General features: G+C 45.8%; 1 protein-coding gene across 2 annotated transcripts in view; it reads right to left on the bottom strand.

Annotated features, from left to right (window-relative positions):
- Nucleotides 1–14,491, bottom strand: part of PLPP1 (phospholipid phosphatase 1) — a 72,907-nt gene extending 58,416 nt beyond the window's left edge. The window contains exon 1 of one of the 2 annotated variants that reach the window (XM_058680203.1): nucleotides 13,977–14,491. In XM_058680203.1, coding sequence (XP_058536186.1) covers nucleotides 13,977–14,034 — 58 coding nt within the window. In that variant the 5' untranslated portion in view covers nucleotides 14,035–14,491. The remainder of the gene's footprint in view (nucleotides 1–13,976) is intronic. The other variant, XM_058680204.1, reaches the window with a different exon arrangement.
- Between the last annotated feature and the right edge of the window lie 3,503 nt (nucleotides 14,492–17,994).

Raw genomic sequence — 17,994 nt, 5'->3', positions numbered from 1 at the left:
GGGGCAGTTCAACCCACTGTTCCACAATGCCAGCTCCAACAGCAAATTTTAAAGCCTTTAAAGAGACTGCTCTCACAAGCGAACTTACAGAAATTACACCGAGTTATTTCAAATATCACTTTGGTACAATATTAGTTACCTCAGTGATCAAAGTATGTGTAGTAAACATTCAGACAGTAAAAACTAAAGCATCTTAACCAATGAACCAAATAATACCAGATCAGAGACTTCATCTCCCCATTCCCAAACAAAAAATCTATGCTACATCTTAAATGGAGACTCATTATGTCTACTCTGAAATTACGCCAAATGGCAAGGGCCCAGAAGCTAAAATAAAGCTATGCTAAGGTGTGTCTCAGAAGAAAAACATAAGCACTCTTAGTTTGGCAGGAAGTTACTAAATTGGCATATCTAAATTAGTAAGTTTTGTTTAACACACTTTTTTTAAGGCATACAAACATAAAGCAGACAAGGCCAGCAAAATTTGGCAACAGTAGCTAATGATGTGTCCATTTTTCCAAGGTGTTTTATATAGAAGATGAACTAAAGATTCCTACAATCATTCCTTTAAGGTGAATGTGGGGGGGGGGACCATAATTCTGCCATGGGTCATTTAGATATTTATAACATCATTCACAGACCATGCAAAATTGGTGTGCTTTGATTTACTAAATTTCAAACCACCTGTAGTTGCCACAGCAGAGCCAGGACAAATAATTGCACAGGTTTTAAATATGGTACACACAGAATGTTCCTCAACCCTGCATAAAGCCAACAGCAAGACTAGACAGTAAACAGCCATATCATGGGAAACAAGAAAAAAAGAAAACATTAGATCAATAATTCTCACCAGCAATTAGGGTTCTGAAAGGAGCGTTCAACTACCTCTGTACTACTAATCTAAAAAAACTACACTCCCTGGAGCAGTGTTGGAGCACACCCGGTTAGGACAGCACCAGCTGGAGTTCCAGCTGTTCTGCTTCTGATCCCACTTCCTGCTCATGTGTCTGGGAGAGTAGGGGATGACAGCCCAAACACGTGGGTCCCTGCCACCCATGTGAGAGACCTGGAGTGTTCCAGGTTTCTGGCTTCACCATTGCACAACCCCAGCTATTGAGATCAGAGAAGTGAACCCACAGATGTGAGGTCTGTCACTGTGCTTTCAAATAATAAACAAGTAAAGAAATGTTTCCTTTTAACTTGTGTTCCTATGTATGGCAAAAGAAGAAACTATAGCAGCAGGCCTACATTACTTTGTACCAGGACCCATTTTCCCACACTGCTACTTTTAAACACTACCAGTCTTTGGCCTTTTCCCATTTTCCACCAACAGCACACCCATTCCATTCTTGGCCAGGTTACATTTATAACTGAACTTTGACAGTCTCTGCTGCAGTTGCTCAAAATATCCCCTTGTACATCATGTGCTTTTTGTCTTCCTACCGTAAGTCAACTGGTGTCAGCCACTGCAATAAGCTCTGCAGCAAATGATTCTCCTTAAGAACCGAGTTTCACTTACCAGTTCCATTCTGCAAGAAAGGCAAGGCAAGCCCCGACTTCACAATAACTTACATGTGACTACATGAAGCAGCCATGTGATGTTATTCCAAAGATCACAGTAGCAGAAGTCAGTTCGAAATCTGACTTACAAAGGTAATGGCTTTCACGAGATCATATTTTTAACAATCTATGTCAAATCTTCAGCTAGGGCAAAAAGCCCACGTAGACACCAGTTACCTGCTTTCAAATTTGGGTAACAGTTAGACTGCATTAGATAGTGGTGCTTAGGATTTCACTCAACAGTCTGGGACATGAAGTTCTAATATACTCAACACGAAAAGATGAGAATTGCCTATAACCTTCCTAACAAGCTTTGATAATATCACAGTTTAAGAAACCTTTTCAATTAAAAATAAATTAAAAAGAAAAACCTTTTCTCGGACTAGGCCACTGGGTCAAAAATGGAGAATACCCAGAAAGGAGCACTTTTGAAGTTGTTTTCTCTTGTCCATGCTCTTTGGAAGAAAAAAATGTAGAGTACGACAAATGTCTCTTGTCTCTATTACACAAAGGCAATATCCTAGGAATATTTTCCATGTCATTTTAAAAATTTATTTACTAGAAAGGCAGAGAGAGCTCTTCCATTTGCTTGTTCACTCCACACACACACACACACACACAAAACAGTAATGTTTAACTCATCCAACCTGTACTTTTCCAGTGTATAAGCCACTTTATGTTCTAAGTTCTACCAAGAGAAGCAATGCTCATCCAAACTATTCTATCCTACCTCACAAGATCTTACTCGTACATCTAGTCTGCAGTTCTCTCTCCAACCACAACCTTTCACTTTGGTCCCTTCTCGATAAGCTACTGGAACACTGGCCACTTTAAGTACAATCAGAAGATAAGTAAATTATAAGTAATCAAACTATTACCCATTGTAATCTGGACAGTAAGAAATAAAATATGAAGCCCAGTACCATGGCCTAGTGGCTAAAGTCCTCGCCTTGAAAGCCCCGGGATCCCATATGGGCATCGGTTCTAATACCAACAGCTCTGCTTCGCATCCAGCTCCCTGCTTGTGGCCTGGGAAAGCAGTCGAGGATGGCCCAAGGCCTTGGGATCCTGCACCTGCGTGGGAGACCTGGAGCAGAATCTCAGCGCCTGGCTTCAGATTGGAGCAGCGCCGGCCATTGTGGTCACTTGGGGAGTGAATTATCGGATGTGAGATCTTCCTCTCTGTCTCTTCTCTGTATATATCTGACTTTGCAATGAAAATAAATCTGAAAAAAAAAAAACTGAAGTATGAATCAAATTCCAATTGCAATGCTGCCTTAACTAACTGTAGCTAGGACTATGCTAAATTTTGCAAAAGAAAAGTCACCAGCACATGAAATCACATTTAAAAGCAGGCTATGTCAGTGGGTCAAATTGCTTTATTAGTTTAATAATGATAATGACAACCATAGCAGCAGCAACATTTGGGTGCCTACTGCAGACCAGGAACTATGCTAAACACAAACATTGTCTCATACATCCTCTCATCTAATTTCACAGCACTATGAGGAAGGTACCATTAGCATCAGCTTCTTCCTCATTAGATGAAGAAATTCAGCAAGAGCTGAGATGATCTCTCCAATGTTACACAGTAACGGAGTTAAAATTCAATCCCAGAAGATTGTGGCTGACTCAAGTATATTACCTATTCATTCATGTAACAAATATTTGAATGACTACCACATGCACACACTTTAAGCATAGAGCGTAGTATGTTTTCACGTAGCAATGTTTATGGGTTGAACTCACTACAGAAATTATTTTCAAATTTCAGCACTAGTCAAAAGTAATACTCTCAAAGGTTTGCATGGCTCGGTTCAAGTCCCAGTTCTGCTTGGTTCCAGCTTTCTACTAATGTGCACCCTGGGAGGCAGTAGGTGATGGCTCAAGTGGCTGGGTCCTTGCCATCCATCTGGAAGACGTGCAGTGAGTCCCTAGCTGCTGGCTTGGCCTGGCCCAGTTCTAGCTCTCGTGGATATTTGGGTAATAAAACAGCAAATGGAAGGTATCTATCTTCCTCTCCCTTCAGATAAGCAAATAGGAAAACCTAACAAAAGAAAAAAAAGGATTTCATTAAAATATCTGTCCCTTGCAAGGTTTTAGGTACCTCTAAAAGACAGAGGGCCCCACTCACTCTTGGTAACAATAGTGCTAGGACACAGCAGGCACCTGGTCATTCACTATACCACACTGGAGTCTGTCTTCCATGGTACCCAAGAAGCTATTAGAGATTCACAGATTGATTCCTTTCCACCTATTTTTGTATCTCCCATAATAGAGTATAAAATGAGGTTGACTACAATATACCTCAAAGAGTTGTGTGATGACTACATGAGTTTGGGTAAAACATTTAGCAAGGGTACACCCTTAGGCCTTCAAAAAAAAAAAAGAAACAATATTTCTCACGTCTCTAGTCACTTAAGCAGCCAACCCATCTCTCCTACTGCTGACGCAAATAAACCAAAAGGGAGGGCAAACTCTGGCTTAACAAGCTGCCAATTAACTCAAGAGCTCATCCGCTACACATTTCCTATATGTCATTTTCCCGGACACCCCACCCTGAAAAAGACTCAGGAAACATTTCCAAACAGTGACAACCAATGACTGAAGTATGAGGTGCCAACTATCTACTGGAATGCCTCACCAAAGGTGACTGACCTCTCCACATGATTCACTGCACAGGGGAGGACAAAGGTCTCCCCTTCCTGGGAGGGATACAGTTCTTACAGCACACAGATGAGTTATAGCCCCCAGTTACAGTCTCCAAGAAGCTGCCTTGGTGCTAAATCTTAATGGGTGGTGAGCATTTGCATTTTTTAAAAAAGATTTATTTATTTTTACTTGAGTTACAAAGAAGGGGGGTGGGGGAGAGACAAAAAGAGAAAGAGAGAGGTCTTCCATCCACTGCCTCATGCCCCAAAAGGTCATAATGACCAGAACTGGGCTGGGACCCAAACTAGGAGTGGGAGCTTCTTCCAGGTCTCCTACATGGGTACAAGATCTTCAGCCATCCTCTGCTGCTCTCCCAGGCTATAAGCAGGGAACTAGATTAAGAGTGGAACTGGGATTCAAACCTTATGGGATTTTAGCACCACAGGCCAAGATTTAAGCTTGTATGCCACTGCACAGGTCCTCTGACTTATTTTTTTTTTTAAGTGTTGAGGCCTGTGAGTGGCATAGTGGCCAAAGCCACTACCTGCAACACCAAAATCCCATATGGGCACCAGTCCATATCCTGGCTTCTACACTTTCAATCCAGCTCCCTATAAATGACCTAGGAAATCAGCAGAGAGGAAAGACAAAGATCTTCCAACTGGTGTATCACTCCCCAAATGGCCATAATGGCCAGAGCTCAATCAATCTGAAGTCAGGAGCTTCCTCCAGGTCCCAAAGCTTTGAGCCATCCTCTACTGCTTTCCCAGGCTAAAGCAGAAAGCTGGATGGGAAGTAGAGAAACTGGGACAGGAACCAGTGCTCACCTGGGATTAGCGGAGATGAAAGATGGAGGATTAGCCAGTTGAGCCACAGTGCCATCCCCACCTTCTCTATCTTTTTTATATTAGTATCAGCCACTAGTATTATACTAAGCACATAATGTGTTCATTAAACAAATGAGAGATGCTGCAAAGGAAGATTTTGCTTAAGAAAAACCTAATATTGGGCCCAGCGGCATGGCCTAGCGGCTAAAGTCCTCGCCTTGAAAGCCCCGGGATCCCATATGGGCACCGGTTCTAATCCCGGCAGCTCCACTTCCCATCCAGCTCCCTGCTTGTGGCCTGGGAAAGCAGTCGAGGACGGCCCAAAGCCTTGAGACCCTGCACCCGCGTGGGAGACCTGGAAGAGGTTCCAGGTTCCCGGCTTCGGATCGGCGCGCGTCGGCCTGTTGCGGCTCACTTGGGGAGTGAAACATCGGACGGGAGATCTTCCTCTCTGTCTCTCCTCCTCTGTGTATATCTGGCTGTAATAAAATAAATAAATCTTTTAAAAAAACCTAATATTGTACTCACACAACATAAACAATTTCAGGTTACCATGTATTAAACACCTGTAAAGGATAAGAGAGGAAAGGTTTTACACAATAGGTTTTTCTTTGCTGACTGCTTAACTACAAGGAGAAATTCAAATGACCTGTGCAATAAAAACAGTAAAGGTAGCACTAACTGTTTCTGGAGTAAGCTGAAATCCAGGACTGTGACTGCATAACCTAACACTTTTTTCCATTTGTTTAATTACACTCTAATACAGAGCTACACAGATCAGTTTCCACCACAGCCAGGGTTACCACTGCTTAGAGACCATACATGTGGTTTTCACATATGACTGATAAAATACTCAGTTTTCAAAGGCATTCTATGACCAATCATGGAAGCCATGTTAAGGTTTATGTTTTTGTACCTTAGATAGTTGATGTTACTATCTTTACCAATATAATTACCAGCAGAAGGATTAAAAAGAGCTTACTCGCAAGCAAACACATACTTAATGCAAGGCCCTGCTCTGAGTACTTTACATGCCGACTCATTTAAGTCTCAACAATCCCAGGGGTTCCCTACTTTGCCACATAGCTAAAGAAAGTGGCGCAAAGAGGAACCAGGCCACACAGCTGGGTCTGGAAGCCAGGCAGTCTGATCCAAAGTCCATCACTAGATTATGCTGTCTCTAACTTCTGTTTAAACATATACTTCATTAATGAATTCTTTCCAGTTTTAGACTAATTTTAGTTAAATACAAAAAAACTTTGCCTGCTCCACCTGGACTTTCAACCTAAGAAAACCAAGTGGAAACACGGGGTGGGGGGTGAAAACAAAAAAGGAGAGAGGCAAGGACAGTCAGACAAGAAAACTGCTCGTGACCATTCATCTCCGGATGGCCTATTCCTTTTTGACGACAAAAATAAAGCAGTATCTATTTAGTCCCTTCTTAGCCTACGGTATACACTGCAGATTTCCATAGCAAATGCTCAAGTAAGGCACTCACATTAGGAGGAAGTAGACAGTTGACATTCCAAATGGCTACATGTCAACTAGGTAGCCTAAAATCTAAGAGGTTAATGACTTTTGCTGGCAACTCTTACTTCATAGGGCAAATATTAACAATTTAAACTTAAGTTTCTTATAAAAAAAAATCAGAATAATTCCCCAGAGTAGAGTTCAGCCAAAAATGATTAAAGAGATTAATGAAGACTCATAGCACACACCTGAATTTCCAAAAGGACAGAAATCAAAAAGAATACAATTACATATCATAAAATTCACAGAGAGGGCAACATTGTCAAGGTTTCCATACTATTCCAAACAAGGTAAATTTAAGCTAAAACTCAATTGCTTAAAACCAAGTTCAGCCAAACTGAAGCGATTTCGTCCAGTTGTTCTATGCTACTACTCATTTAAAGGAAGAAAAAGTCTTACAGTAGGATACAATTCTAACCTAAGAAAACACCACTTTGTCAATTTTAGCTCATCTTCTGAGATTTCTTTCCTTTTTCAGTGGCTAGAGAGAAAAAGTTACATGAATCAGTAAACAAAACCAGCAAACTTTCATCAGAAGCAAAAGAAAAGTTTCCTTAACAGAAGTTAATAGAAGGTCCCAGTGCGGTAGCCTAGCAGTCAAAGTCATCATTTTGCATTCTCCGCAGAGATCCCATATGGATGCTGGTTCGTGTCCCGGCTGCTCCACTTCCCTTCCAGCACCCTGCTTGTGGTCTGGAAAGGAAGTAGAGGATGGCACAAACATGTGGGACCAAGCAACCATGTGGGAGACCCAGAAGAAATCCCTGGCTCCTGGCTTCAGATTGGCTCACTTCTGGCCATTGTGGCCACTTGAGGAGTGAACCAGTGGATGGAAGATCCTTCTGTCTCTCCTTCTCTCTGTAAATGACTTTTCAACAGAAGTAAATAAATCTTTAACAATAAATATAAAGATTAAAAAAGAAGTTAATAGAAACTGAAATGGGAAGTGGTCAGGTCAGGCACAATGTCCTATTTGGTTATTCAACTTTTTATCTTCAATGACTAACACAACAGACTAGATAGTCAACAGGGGTGTTCTACAAACACAAGTAAATCAATCATGTCAGTAGAAAAAGGCAAGCACATCTTCTGACACTCTTTAGCAACTCAGACTCCTTCCAAGATACTCGTCTCCCCAGGTAAAGGGACCAGATGGGAGTCCAGAAAGCAGCCATTGTTGGGGGGCACACAGAAGGGGCAGAACAACATCAGAGTCTTGGTGATGACACACAGCATCAGTATCCGAAATAATTAGAAGGCAGAATAACAGGGATTCCACAACTACCTAGCAATGGCCGCCAACGTGTGTGCTGCCAGGTTTTACTGCACATCTGTTGACTCCGATCTGGCGTAACGGAGATACTAGATTCAGACATGTGGAGGCAGCTGCAGCTCCCGCCCTCCCGAGAAAGCCAACACTGGAGCCCTTGACTTCTTGTTTGCATCTGCTGTTAAGGGCAACGGTAATTGGCACAGAAAATGAAATTGCCTCTAATCTGTCTTGGACATAAAAGGTATTACCACCAGTGTTGAAAAGAAAAAGCACAAATAAAATATTCAAGAGAATTTAAAAGAGGAATCATTTTCAAAGATAAGTAGGGGTTGGACCCGGCGCGATAGTGTAGTGGTTAAAGTCCTCGCCTTGCATGTGCCGGGATCCTATATGGGCGCCGGTTCTAATCCCAGCAGCCCTGCTTCCCATCCAGCTCTCTGCTTGTAGCCTGGGGAAGCAGTTGAGGACAGCCCAAAACCTTGGGACCCTGTACCCGCGTGGGAGACCCAGAAGAGCCCCTAGCTCCTGGCTTCGGATCAGCACAGCACTGGCCATTGCGATCTCTTGAGGAGGAACCATCGGATAGAAGATCTTCCTCTCTGTCTCTCCTCCTCTATCGCCTTTTCAATAAAAATAAAATCTTTAAAAATATATATACTCTTTAAAAAAAAGATAAGTAGGGGTGCAAGATGTGCCACAGAACACTAAGCCACCACCTGGGAAGCCTTCATCCCATCCAGGGATGCTTGGTGCGAGGCCTGCCCCTGTGTTTTGATCCCACTTCCTGCTAATCCAACCTGGGGGGTGCAGCTGATGGGACCCTGCCTGCCACCCACAGGGAAGATCTAGATGGAGTTTCGAGATGCAGTCTCAGCCTCCGTTTGAGGAATCAACAGCAGGTTGAAGATCTCTCTCCAAGCCCACAGCTCTTTCAAGTAGATAAAGAACAGTTTTCAAATACAACATAACTCAAAAATGTGATCATTTGTAATATTGAAAAATCGGGGGAAAAACTTCTTAAATAAAAGATACACACAGGATTTAGGAAAAGCAGAGACTGGCACGGTGGCTGCTACACATTTTTCAGCTGTAGACTGAGAAGTTTACTTGTGACGTGACCAGGTGAATGCGGAATAAGGAGGAGAAGGCACCTCCTGGGAGACAGCCGGGAGGAGGGGTGATCTTGAAAGGAGAGAAGAAGACACCAAAGGCGTGAGGAAGGGTCTTGGGATTCTGCGCATTCGCGGACCCCTCCTAGTTGGGCAGGAATCTGCAGGTAAATCATTCCCCATTGGTGGTCTTGCTGCTATACTTCTCACCTAGCTCCCAAATTTGCCTAGGATAGCAGTGCAAGATGGTCCAAGTGCTTGGACCTCTGCTCTGCTGTGGGCTGCTAGCAGCTCCAGATACAGGGCTTCGACCTGGCCTGGCCCTGGTGGCCAGTGAGGGAGCAAACCAGCAGATGGAAGACTCGACACTCTCTCTGCCTCTATCTGTCCCGCTCTGTAATTTTACCTTCCATGTAAATAAATGCTTTAGAAAAAAATAGAAAAGTGACAAGGGATGGAAACAAAACTTCAAAGTAACATCAGGAAGCCAACAATCATCTCTAGAGGGGCAAGAAAGGTGTTACAAATAGAAAGGGCCACTGAAGGAGTGACCTGCAGACAAAACACAGAACAGCCCTAAGCATCACAAACCCCCAAGGGAACTGGCTCTTTCAGAACTCCTGCTGATGGTCCTTGTGTTGACCAAAGCCAATCAGAAAACAATAAGCTCCGGGGGCAGAAACGATAGAAACCAACTCCCAGACCACAGAGCAGGGTGCCAAAAATGTGGAGGGGTAGGTGGAGAACGGGTGAGAAGGTAGGCTAAACAGCTGTCACACAGCAATGGACGGGCACACGCAGAAGTGGTTCAGCCAGTTCCACCTCAATCACTAGACACCATGGGAAAGTCTGCAAATATGTCTTAAAAAGAAGAAGAAGAAGAAGAAAAGTTTCCTCAGGTCTCCCACGCAGATGCAGGGTCCCAAGACTTTGGGCCGTCCTCGACTGCTTTCCCAGGCCACAGGCAGGGAGCTGGATGGGAAGTGGAGCAGCCTGGATACAAGCCGGTGCTCATATGGGATCCCAGCGCATGCAAGGCAAGGACTTTAGCCACTAAGCTACCACACCAGGCCCGTCAAATAAGTCTTAAACATAAAAACTAAGTTAGGTTACAACTGCCCTATACCACCCGGAAATGGGGGGAAATGTTAAAAATTTTATTTCAGGTAAATAATGGCATTTCTAAACAAAGGGACAAAATTATAAGGAACAGAATTTCCATGGTCACTTTCTTTAATATTTATTATTAGTTTGAAATGAAGAGTCACAGACAGAGGAGCGAGAAAAAGACATGCCATCTACGTCCTCACTCCTCAAATGGCCACAAGGGCTCAGCCAAAACCAGGAGCCAGAAGCTGCTTGCAGAAGGGATGCAAAAGCTTGACCCATCTTCCTTGGCTTTCCTGGGGACATCAGAAGAGGAGTCAGCTGGGCCTTGAACTGATAGCCATATCAGTAGAATGGAACTAAGCTCATCTGAACAGCCAGTCAAGCTGATCTGAAGCCAGGAGCTTCTTCCAGGTTTCAGACCCAAGGACTCGGGTCTTCGTCTACTGCTTTCCCAGACTATGAGCAGAGAACACACTCAGAAGTGAGCAGTCAGGACATGAAATGCTGGCCTATATAGGATGCTGGCAACAGCAAGTGAAGGATTAGCGTGCTACCCCACTGCACCAGCCCCAAGCCCTTTATCTCTAAAGGAGCAGCTCTAAGACAAGGTCTTTCTCTGTGCTCAAAGGCATTGCATAACTGCACTGCTGCACGTATCACAGTGTATTATAACTGCTTGTTTATTTCTCCCTCATTAGACTGATTCCTTTAGGGCAGAGACTCTTATTCATCCATGTATCCTTGGCTCTTAACATGGTACAAAGTTGGCTTTCAGTCAATGTGCACTGTGTCAATTAATGGACTCAGGGCCCATTAATTATCCGCACAATGCCATGGTACCTACAATCTACAATGACCCTTAGCAATGGAACACTAGCAAGCTGTGTTTAGAACATGGTTTAATACGTTGGGCTAGAGCAGCCACCTTCATACCAGCCCACCTCAGTTCGGCAGAGAAGCCTTCAGTATGTATTCTACAGAAAATGACTACGGGCAATCTTCTACCTGCTTCCACGTACGCGGCCTTGTCCACTGTGACAGAACCAGTCACTCTCCCAAAAGCACAGGCGGATGGCAAGATGATGCTTCATTTCTGACAATAATCAAATCCACATTCTCTCTCCAGACTCTCTCCAAGGATCCACTAGGTCCACTGAAGGAACTAATAATTTGGGCATGTAGGTAGAATTCATGTTTTACACAGGTGGTAAAGACCACACACACACACACACACACACACACACACACACGCAGAGCATATTTAATGTTTACTTTGACATAACCCTTGGTAAAATTATAAAGTTCTTGAGTAACAAAGTCAGGTAACATCACCGTTTTAAAAGGGATATGATGTTAGTATGTCATTAACAGAATCTAGAACATATTTACATTATAATTATGAATCACTTTCACATAACCCTGTACTTAAGAAGTGCTTAGTCATCCTTTCGTTAATATAGTCAACTCTTACCTGTAGATTCTCCACACAAAAAGGACAAAGTTAATACCAAGTTCATAACCCTCTTCAAACTACCCTGATTGGAGGCTGCCCATCTTGTGTTGTCAGGAAGAGGAGTAAACACCAATGCAGTGTGATCTGTGGCCTCTACTACAGAGGGGAGCTTCCTATAAACAGCCAGGTCTTCCTGAAACGCCATGACAAAGTCTCGGGTCTCCTGGGCAACTGGTTCTAGTCACTGCAGACGGGAATGGGTGCTGACGTGGCTAAACTCAGTGTCCTCTTATAAATCTGATTCCAATCAAACAAGAAAAAGTGTCGCTTTCTACTTAGGAAAAGGGAATTCTGAGCTAATCTTTATCATATGAATTACTTTAAGACAAATTCCAGTAATATGAAAATAGAGAATGTTTCAAGTAAGTGTTTTCCTAAGACAGATTTAAAGCCGAAGTCCCCCAAAGCAAGATCTTTACAAAAACACTTAAGATGGTAAACACAGCCTTTTCCCCGCCCCCCCGCCACCTTTTTAAGGGCCATCATTTTCCTAAAACTGTCAGGCCAATACAGCAAAATTACTCTTACCTCTAAGGACAACTAAGCAACATCTATATAACAATGAAAACACAGGTTACACAAACCTATGATTTATGAACTTGTACTGTATACAGGTTCCTGTACTATACACGAACTTAGAAACAAACAAACAAAAAAACGGTTTGCCACAGGAGTTTGAGTTTCACACTATTAGCTTCAGCTATCTCAGGGTAGTTTCAGTTCTCCTAACTAGTGTTTGACCCAAAGGAAAGACGACACTGTTCTCTAACTCCCACAAAGTAGGAAAAGAGGGAGTTAATGTATAATTCAGATAATACAGAATATGCAGCAATAATATCAGTGTATTAAAATTACCAATATTACTTCTGATTTAACATTTTCCACTAAAAAATGAAACCTCACCTAAAAAAAATAATAAAAATGAGTATAAAGCATTTTTTCTAATATCTTTACCACAGGTAAATTTTTCATGGCAAATGGACAGGGCTGAGTGTATTTGAATAAAATCAATAATGGGCCCTGACGCCTGAAAAGGATTACTTGTGTTTCTCCGAAGAGAGTGTTCCAAATCGTATTCCCCATTTCCTAATCTTCCTTCTTAAACTTCACTGTGGAGCTAGCTATAAAGGAAGTGTCTGGGTAAGCAATAAAGACCCTGCATAACTAACAAGAGAATCTTTCCCCAAGAAAAACAAGTGATGGGGAGATTTGTAAGAATTCAAGCAGACTGCAAGCACCCAGATTGTTCACAGCACAGTGGAACAGCCACAGGGGGTGGGGGAGCCAGCGCATAGACTGGCATCCAGGATGCCAAGCTGCGGATCTCCGACCCTGGGCAGCTGCCAACACGACCACGACTTCCATTCCTTAACCACCAGTCGGGCTCCGCAGAGCTGCAGCAGGTCATCTGGCGGCTGTTTTCCCCTAACACATAAATAGTTCACAACCTAACTGCCTTACTCAGTACTTCTAAAAAAAAAAAACAAAGGCGAAAGTAAGCCACTCCTTCCGACGCCTAGTCCTCCACCAGCCCATCCCAATTCTCTCCTAGCCAAAGAATAGACGCACCTGGCCACCAGAAACGCCAGAACCGAACTCCTCTCATAAGAAAGACAACGCCAAACGCACTGCGGCTACAGTCTAGTGCTCCTAGCGGGGCTGTCCCAGGGGACCGAAGGTGACACCAGGGCAAAGTCTGGGCTCCGAAGGAAAACAGCAGATCTGGGGTAGCCCCTCCGAATCCCGGACAGCACGCGGCCTCAGCCCTATAGACAAAACCTTGGCCTCCACACCCCAACCCCCGTCTCACTAGCAACCTGGTAATTTACAACCTGGCAACACCTTCTAATTAGCAACGTTCTCGCCTTTTATAGCCGAAAAATTAAACTGAGGCTTCTCACAAGTTACGATCAACCAGGCAACCGGCGCCTGCTCACCGAGAAGCCCCGGTGCTTCCAATCTCCAGTTTGGCTACTGAACCTGGGGGAGCCAGTGTCCCAGGTTTCTCTCTCCAGGAGAGAAGGGAAGGAAAGAGCCCACCCGGCTCGGCTAGGGGGGAAAACGGTAAAGAGAGGACAGGAGCAAAGCACCGAGCGGCACAAGGCGTGAGCAGCCACCAAGCAGAGCTGGGCTCAGCGCACCGGCTGGGGGCGACAGACAAGACAGCGGGTGCCGCGCGCGTGGGGGTGCCGGGGTGCAAGCTGTGAGAAGCGGGGGAGCACCCGGGCTGCGGAAGCCGCCCCCCCTGGGATGCGCGCGTCAGGCACCACCCACCCACCAAGCTGGCCCCGCGCGGCTCGGCGCCAGCGCCCTCCTCCCGGCCCGCACGGCCCGCACCGCTGCGCGCCCACCCCAGCCCGGCCCGCGCGCACACGCCCCTCGGGCCGCCGGAGCGTACGTACCCAGCACCACGCAGAGCACATCGAGGGCCACGTACGGCAGCCGCGTCTTGTCAAACATGGTTTCAGGAGGCGGCTCCCCGGCGCGGACTGTGTTGCGGACCGGCGGCTCGAGGAAGCCCGACACTCTCTAGACTGAGTCAGGGGCTGACGAACGTCGGGGCCCCGAGCGCGGCTCCTTCCAGCCCGGAGGACAGCAACCAGAGACCGTCAGCAATGGCGTCCGGGCCCCCTCCCCTCAACAGCTCCCGCAAACCGGGCCGGCAACGCCCGCGTGCCAGCCGCCGCAGCAGCTCTGTCACCTCAGGCCCCTTGGCTCGGTCGGTCGACCGCGGCCCGACCCGGCTGCTTGCCGTCTGGATCCCAACAGGCGGGGCGTCCGGACTCGTGCTTTAAGGATGGGGACCGGTAAAGGGAGGAGGCACGCGGGCTCGGGCCCCTCCCGCCGGGCAGCGCGGGATCGGCCAGCGCGCGGCCTCTCGGGCAGGAGGGGAGGCGGCGGGGGCGGGGCGCGGCGCCCTGGCCGGGCCGGGCCGCCAATCCGCGCCGCCAGCCCCGCCCCCGGACGACCTGCCGAGTCCGACCCGAGGGGAGCGCCGCCCGGAGGCCGGAGGGACGTCGGGGGGCGTCTCCGGTGCGGGGCTCAGGACCCCGGCTCGGCGTTCTTCTGGGGTGGGGTGGGGTGGGGTGGGGTGGGGGATGGGGAGGCCTCTGAGCTCCGCCCATTTCGGGCTCGGCTGCTGGGCAGGGTGGCTCGCTGAGGTAGAGCTAGGCCGCCTGCTTCCCACCGATTTCACAGGGGACGCGGGTAATAAAGAGGTTGAAGGTAAGGATCGCTGCAGCTGGGCCCCTGTGAGCCCTTTTCTTCATTAGGCCTTGGTGTTGGCCTCTGTGTCCTCGCCGAGCCCCGTTTTAGCAAGAATCCTGCGAAGTCATCTTCCCACCCTGGATGTCGGATCCCACTGGTCTGTTTTGACACGACTCAGATCTCAAATTCACCAACCCCCAACCCCAACCTTTGCTGTATCAATCCTTTGATTGCTTTTAGTAATTCTCCATCGCCCTCCACGTGTTCCCTGGCTTTCACCCTGCAGCTGTTTTTGCTGTATTCCGGATTGAGCCAAATCTCACCTGTTGGAATAATCATCATGCCTTCTATTGCAACAGCCTTTGAATAAACGTCTTCGTTACATTTTAACAAGGGTCAGGTTGATTTAACAGCTGCCATCGCTCCCACTATCCCATTCCTAAAAGAACAACACTAGGATGAGCTTAATCTCAGTTTCCTAATGTATAAAATGAGGGTGTTGAGGATCCCTACTTGTGTCCCACTTAAGGCAAAGCGTTGAAGGCCAGAAAAGACACTTTGAGAGCTGCTGCATGCACAATTAGTTTACCTTCTCAAGCAACTAGGTAAACACAAGCCAGGAAAGCAGTTACTGCCTCTCAGGCTTTTTCCTACAGAATACCCACAAAACCAGTGCAGAGATATGTTAGGACATAACCCCCAATTGGTCTCCCCCCAAAAAAAGCAAGAGACAGATTTAAAGAAGCAGTGAATTTCATCATTTGAACGGCGTCTACAAGCTGTTACACCTGAGAAAGATGCACCATTTATTTGGGGGCCTCCCCTCACTCCCAGCAAACACACAAGACACTATATTTGTGAGACTCATGTATGGTATGTTCATTCAGAAAGCATTTCTCGAGCCCACAGCACTTCATCTACTGTCTTAATTCTGGACTGCCTTTCTCCGAACTGTGCTTGTTTATCCTTTGAGCCACATAAACTATCGCTCTCTCTAACTGCCCAAGCCCCTGGCAGCCACCATTCTATTCTGTCCTATGAGATCAGCGCTTCTAGATTCCACGCGTGAGTGAGGTCACACAGTCTCTCCACAGACTGACTCCATTTCCATGGGATGTACACCCAGTAGGGGGACCAGTGGATCATGTGGTAGTGCTATTTTGAAGATTTTTGAGGAAGCTCCATACTTTTTTTCCATAAGGGCTACACTAATTTACATTCCCACCACGGCAAAGTTCCCTTTTCTGCACAGCCTCCTTGACCGACACTGAGCTTTTGGTCTTCCGGAGACTAGCCATTGTAGCAGGTGTAAAGCAATGGCTCATTGTGATTCTGATTTGCATTTCCCTGATGTTGAGTGATCCCTAAGAGAGCCCAATCCAGTACCCAGCTTTGGAGAGGCTAAAAGGAGCAAAGAAAAGCTCCTGACCTCGGTAGCCTGTGGCCCCATTGCAAAACTGGCCTGTAACTAGAATACAGTATACCGATCAAAATGCGTTGTGCAGGGACGGGGGCCATCCAGCCCACAGGCTATATAACGTCCTTGAAATCATTTGGTCTGGCCCTGCCATGGCAGCCACCAGAGAGACTCGAAGCCCAAGAAATCTATAGCAAGCTACTACAGGTTGAGGCTGAGAATTTTCTTTTTATTATTTAGTTTTACTGGAAAGGCAGATCAGATTTACAAAGAGAAGGAGGGGCAGCGAGAAAGATCCCCCATCGGCTGGTTCACTCCCCAAATGACCCCAACAGTTGGAGCTGAGCCCAATCTAAAGCCAGGAACTTCTTCTGGGTCTCTGCATGGTGCAGGGTCCCAAGGCCTTGGGCCATCCTCTACTGCTCTCCCAGACCACAAGCAGGAAACTGGATAGGAAATGAAGCAGCAGGGACACAAACCAGCATCCATGTGGGATTCCAGAACTTGCAAGGTGAGGATTTAGACATTGAGCCATTGCACCGGACCCTGAAGTTGAGAATTTTCTACGACTCACAACTGATGTTGTAAATATCCAAATGATCCTTGGCAAAAGAAAGTTCCCCGCAGCTGGACAAAAAACACACAACAAACAGTGGGAGTTTGACCTTGATCTTGGGAAAGATCCCATGGGGAGGTGACAACTTGCTTTGTTCTTTCCCTCTCCCACACAACCACACAACGGTTCCTTAAATGAAAAGTAAATAAATGGTTGGTTTTTAACAGGTGTTTTGCCTTCTAGAGGAGGTGCAGATAACAGCTTTAAAGATAGATTAATAAGGGCCCGGCTCAATAGCCTCGTGGCTAAAGTACTCACCTTGCATGTGCTAGCATCCCATATGGGCTTCAGTTCATGCCCTAGCTGTTCCACTTCTCTTCAGTCTCCCTGCTTGTGGCCTGGGAAAGCAGTAGAGGACAGCCCAAAGCCTTGGGACCCTGCAGCCACATGGGAGACCTGGAAGAATCTTCGGATTGGCTCAGCTCCAGCTGTTGTGGTCGCTTGGGGAGTGAACCATAGGACGGAAGATCTTTCTGTCTCTCCTCCTCTTTATATGTCTGACTTTGCAATAAAAATAAAATAAATCTTTAAAAAAAGGATTACCCTATTATAGATTTATCAAATTTTGAGTCCCACATGCAGTTTTTCTTGGCAAGAACAGGCCAAATGCCTTCACCAGATGTTTTCACCCATGGTTAAGCAATTGGATCCCTGCCACCCATGTGGAAGCCCCTGATTGAGTTCCTGGTTTCCAACTTTGTCTGACCAAGCCCAAGGTCACAGGTATGGGGAGAAATTAATCAATGAATGGAAGTTTCTCTTTCTTTTTCAAATAAATAAACACAAATTAATTTAAAAAAAAAACCCTAATGCTGAGAGTATGACAGTTGGAGCAGGAATAATAATCCTTAAACATTGAGCAGTAACTTGAGTAAAGAGGCAGCCAAACCAATGGCATTTTCTGACCTCTCTGAGGAAAGAAGGCTGTAAAATCAGGAACTGTCATTGGTAGTTAATGGAAGATTTTAGATTATAAAAGTTTAGTTAAAAAGTGTGTCTGAAGGCAAAGAAAAATTGCTGAAAACAGGTACTGATGTGTGAAAAACTGAGAGAGGTGTCACAGTCTCTTCAATGAGTGGGAGAAAAGAGGTTTTTATCTTGGGAATCAGGTTATCCACAGGTCAATTTCTGTGTTTATTTCCATTCTGATCTTATCTTTCCTACAGTCTTGTTTATGGCT

The sequence above is a fragment of the Ochotona princeps genome, chromosome 23, assembly GCF_030435755.1.
Source record: "Ochotona princeps isolate mOchPri1 chromosome 23, mOchPri1.hap1, whole genome shotgun sequence".
Classification (NCBI taxonomy): Eukaryota; Metazoa; Chordata; class Mammalia; order Lagomorpha; family Ochotonidae; genus Ochotona; species Ochotona princeps.
Note: the sequence above shows the minus strand (reverse complement) of the source record. Positions and strands in the feature narration are given on the sequence as shown.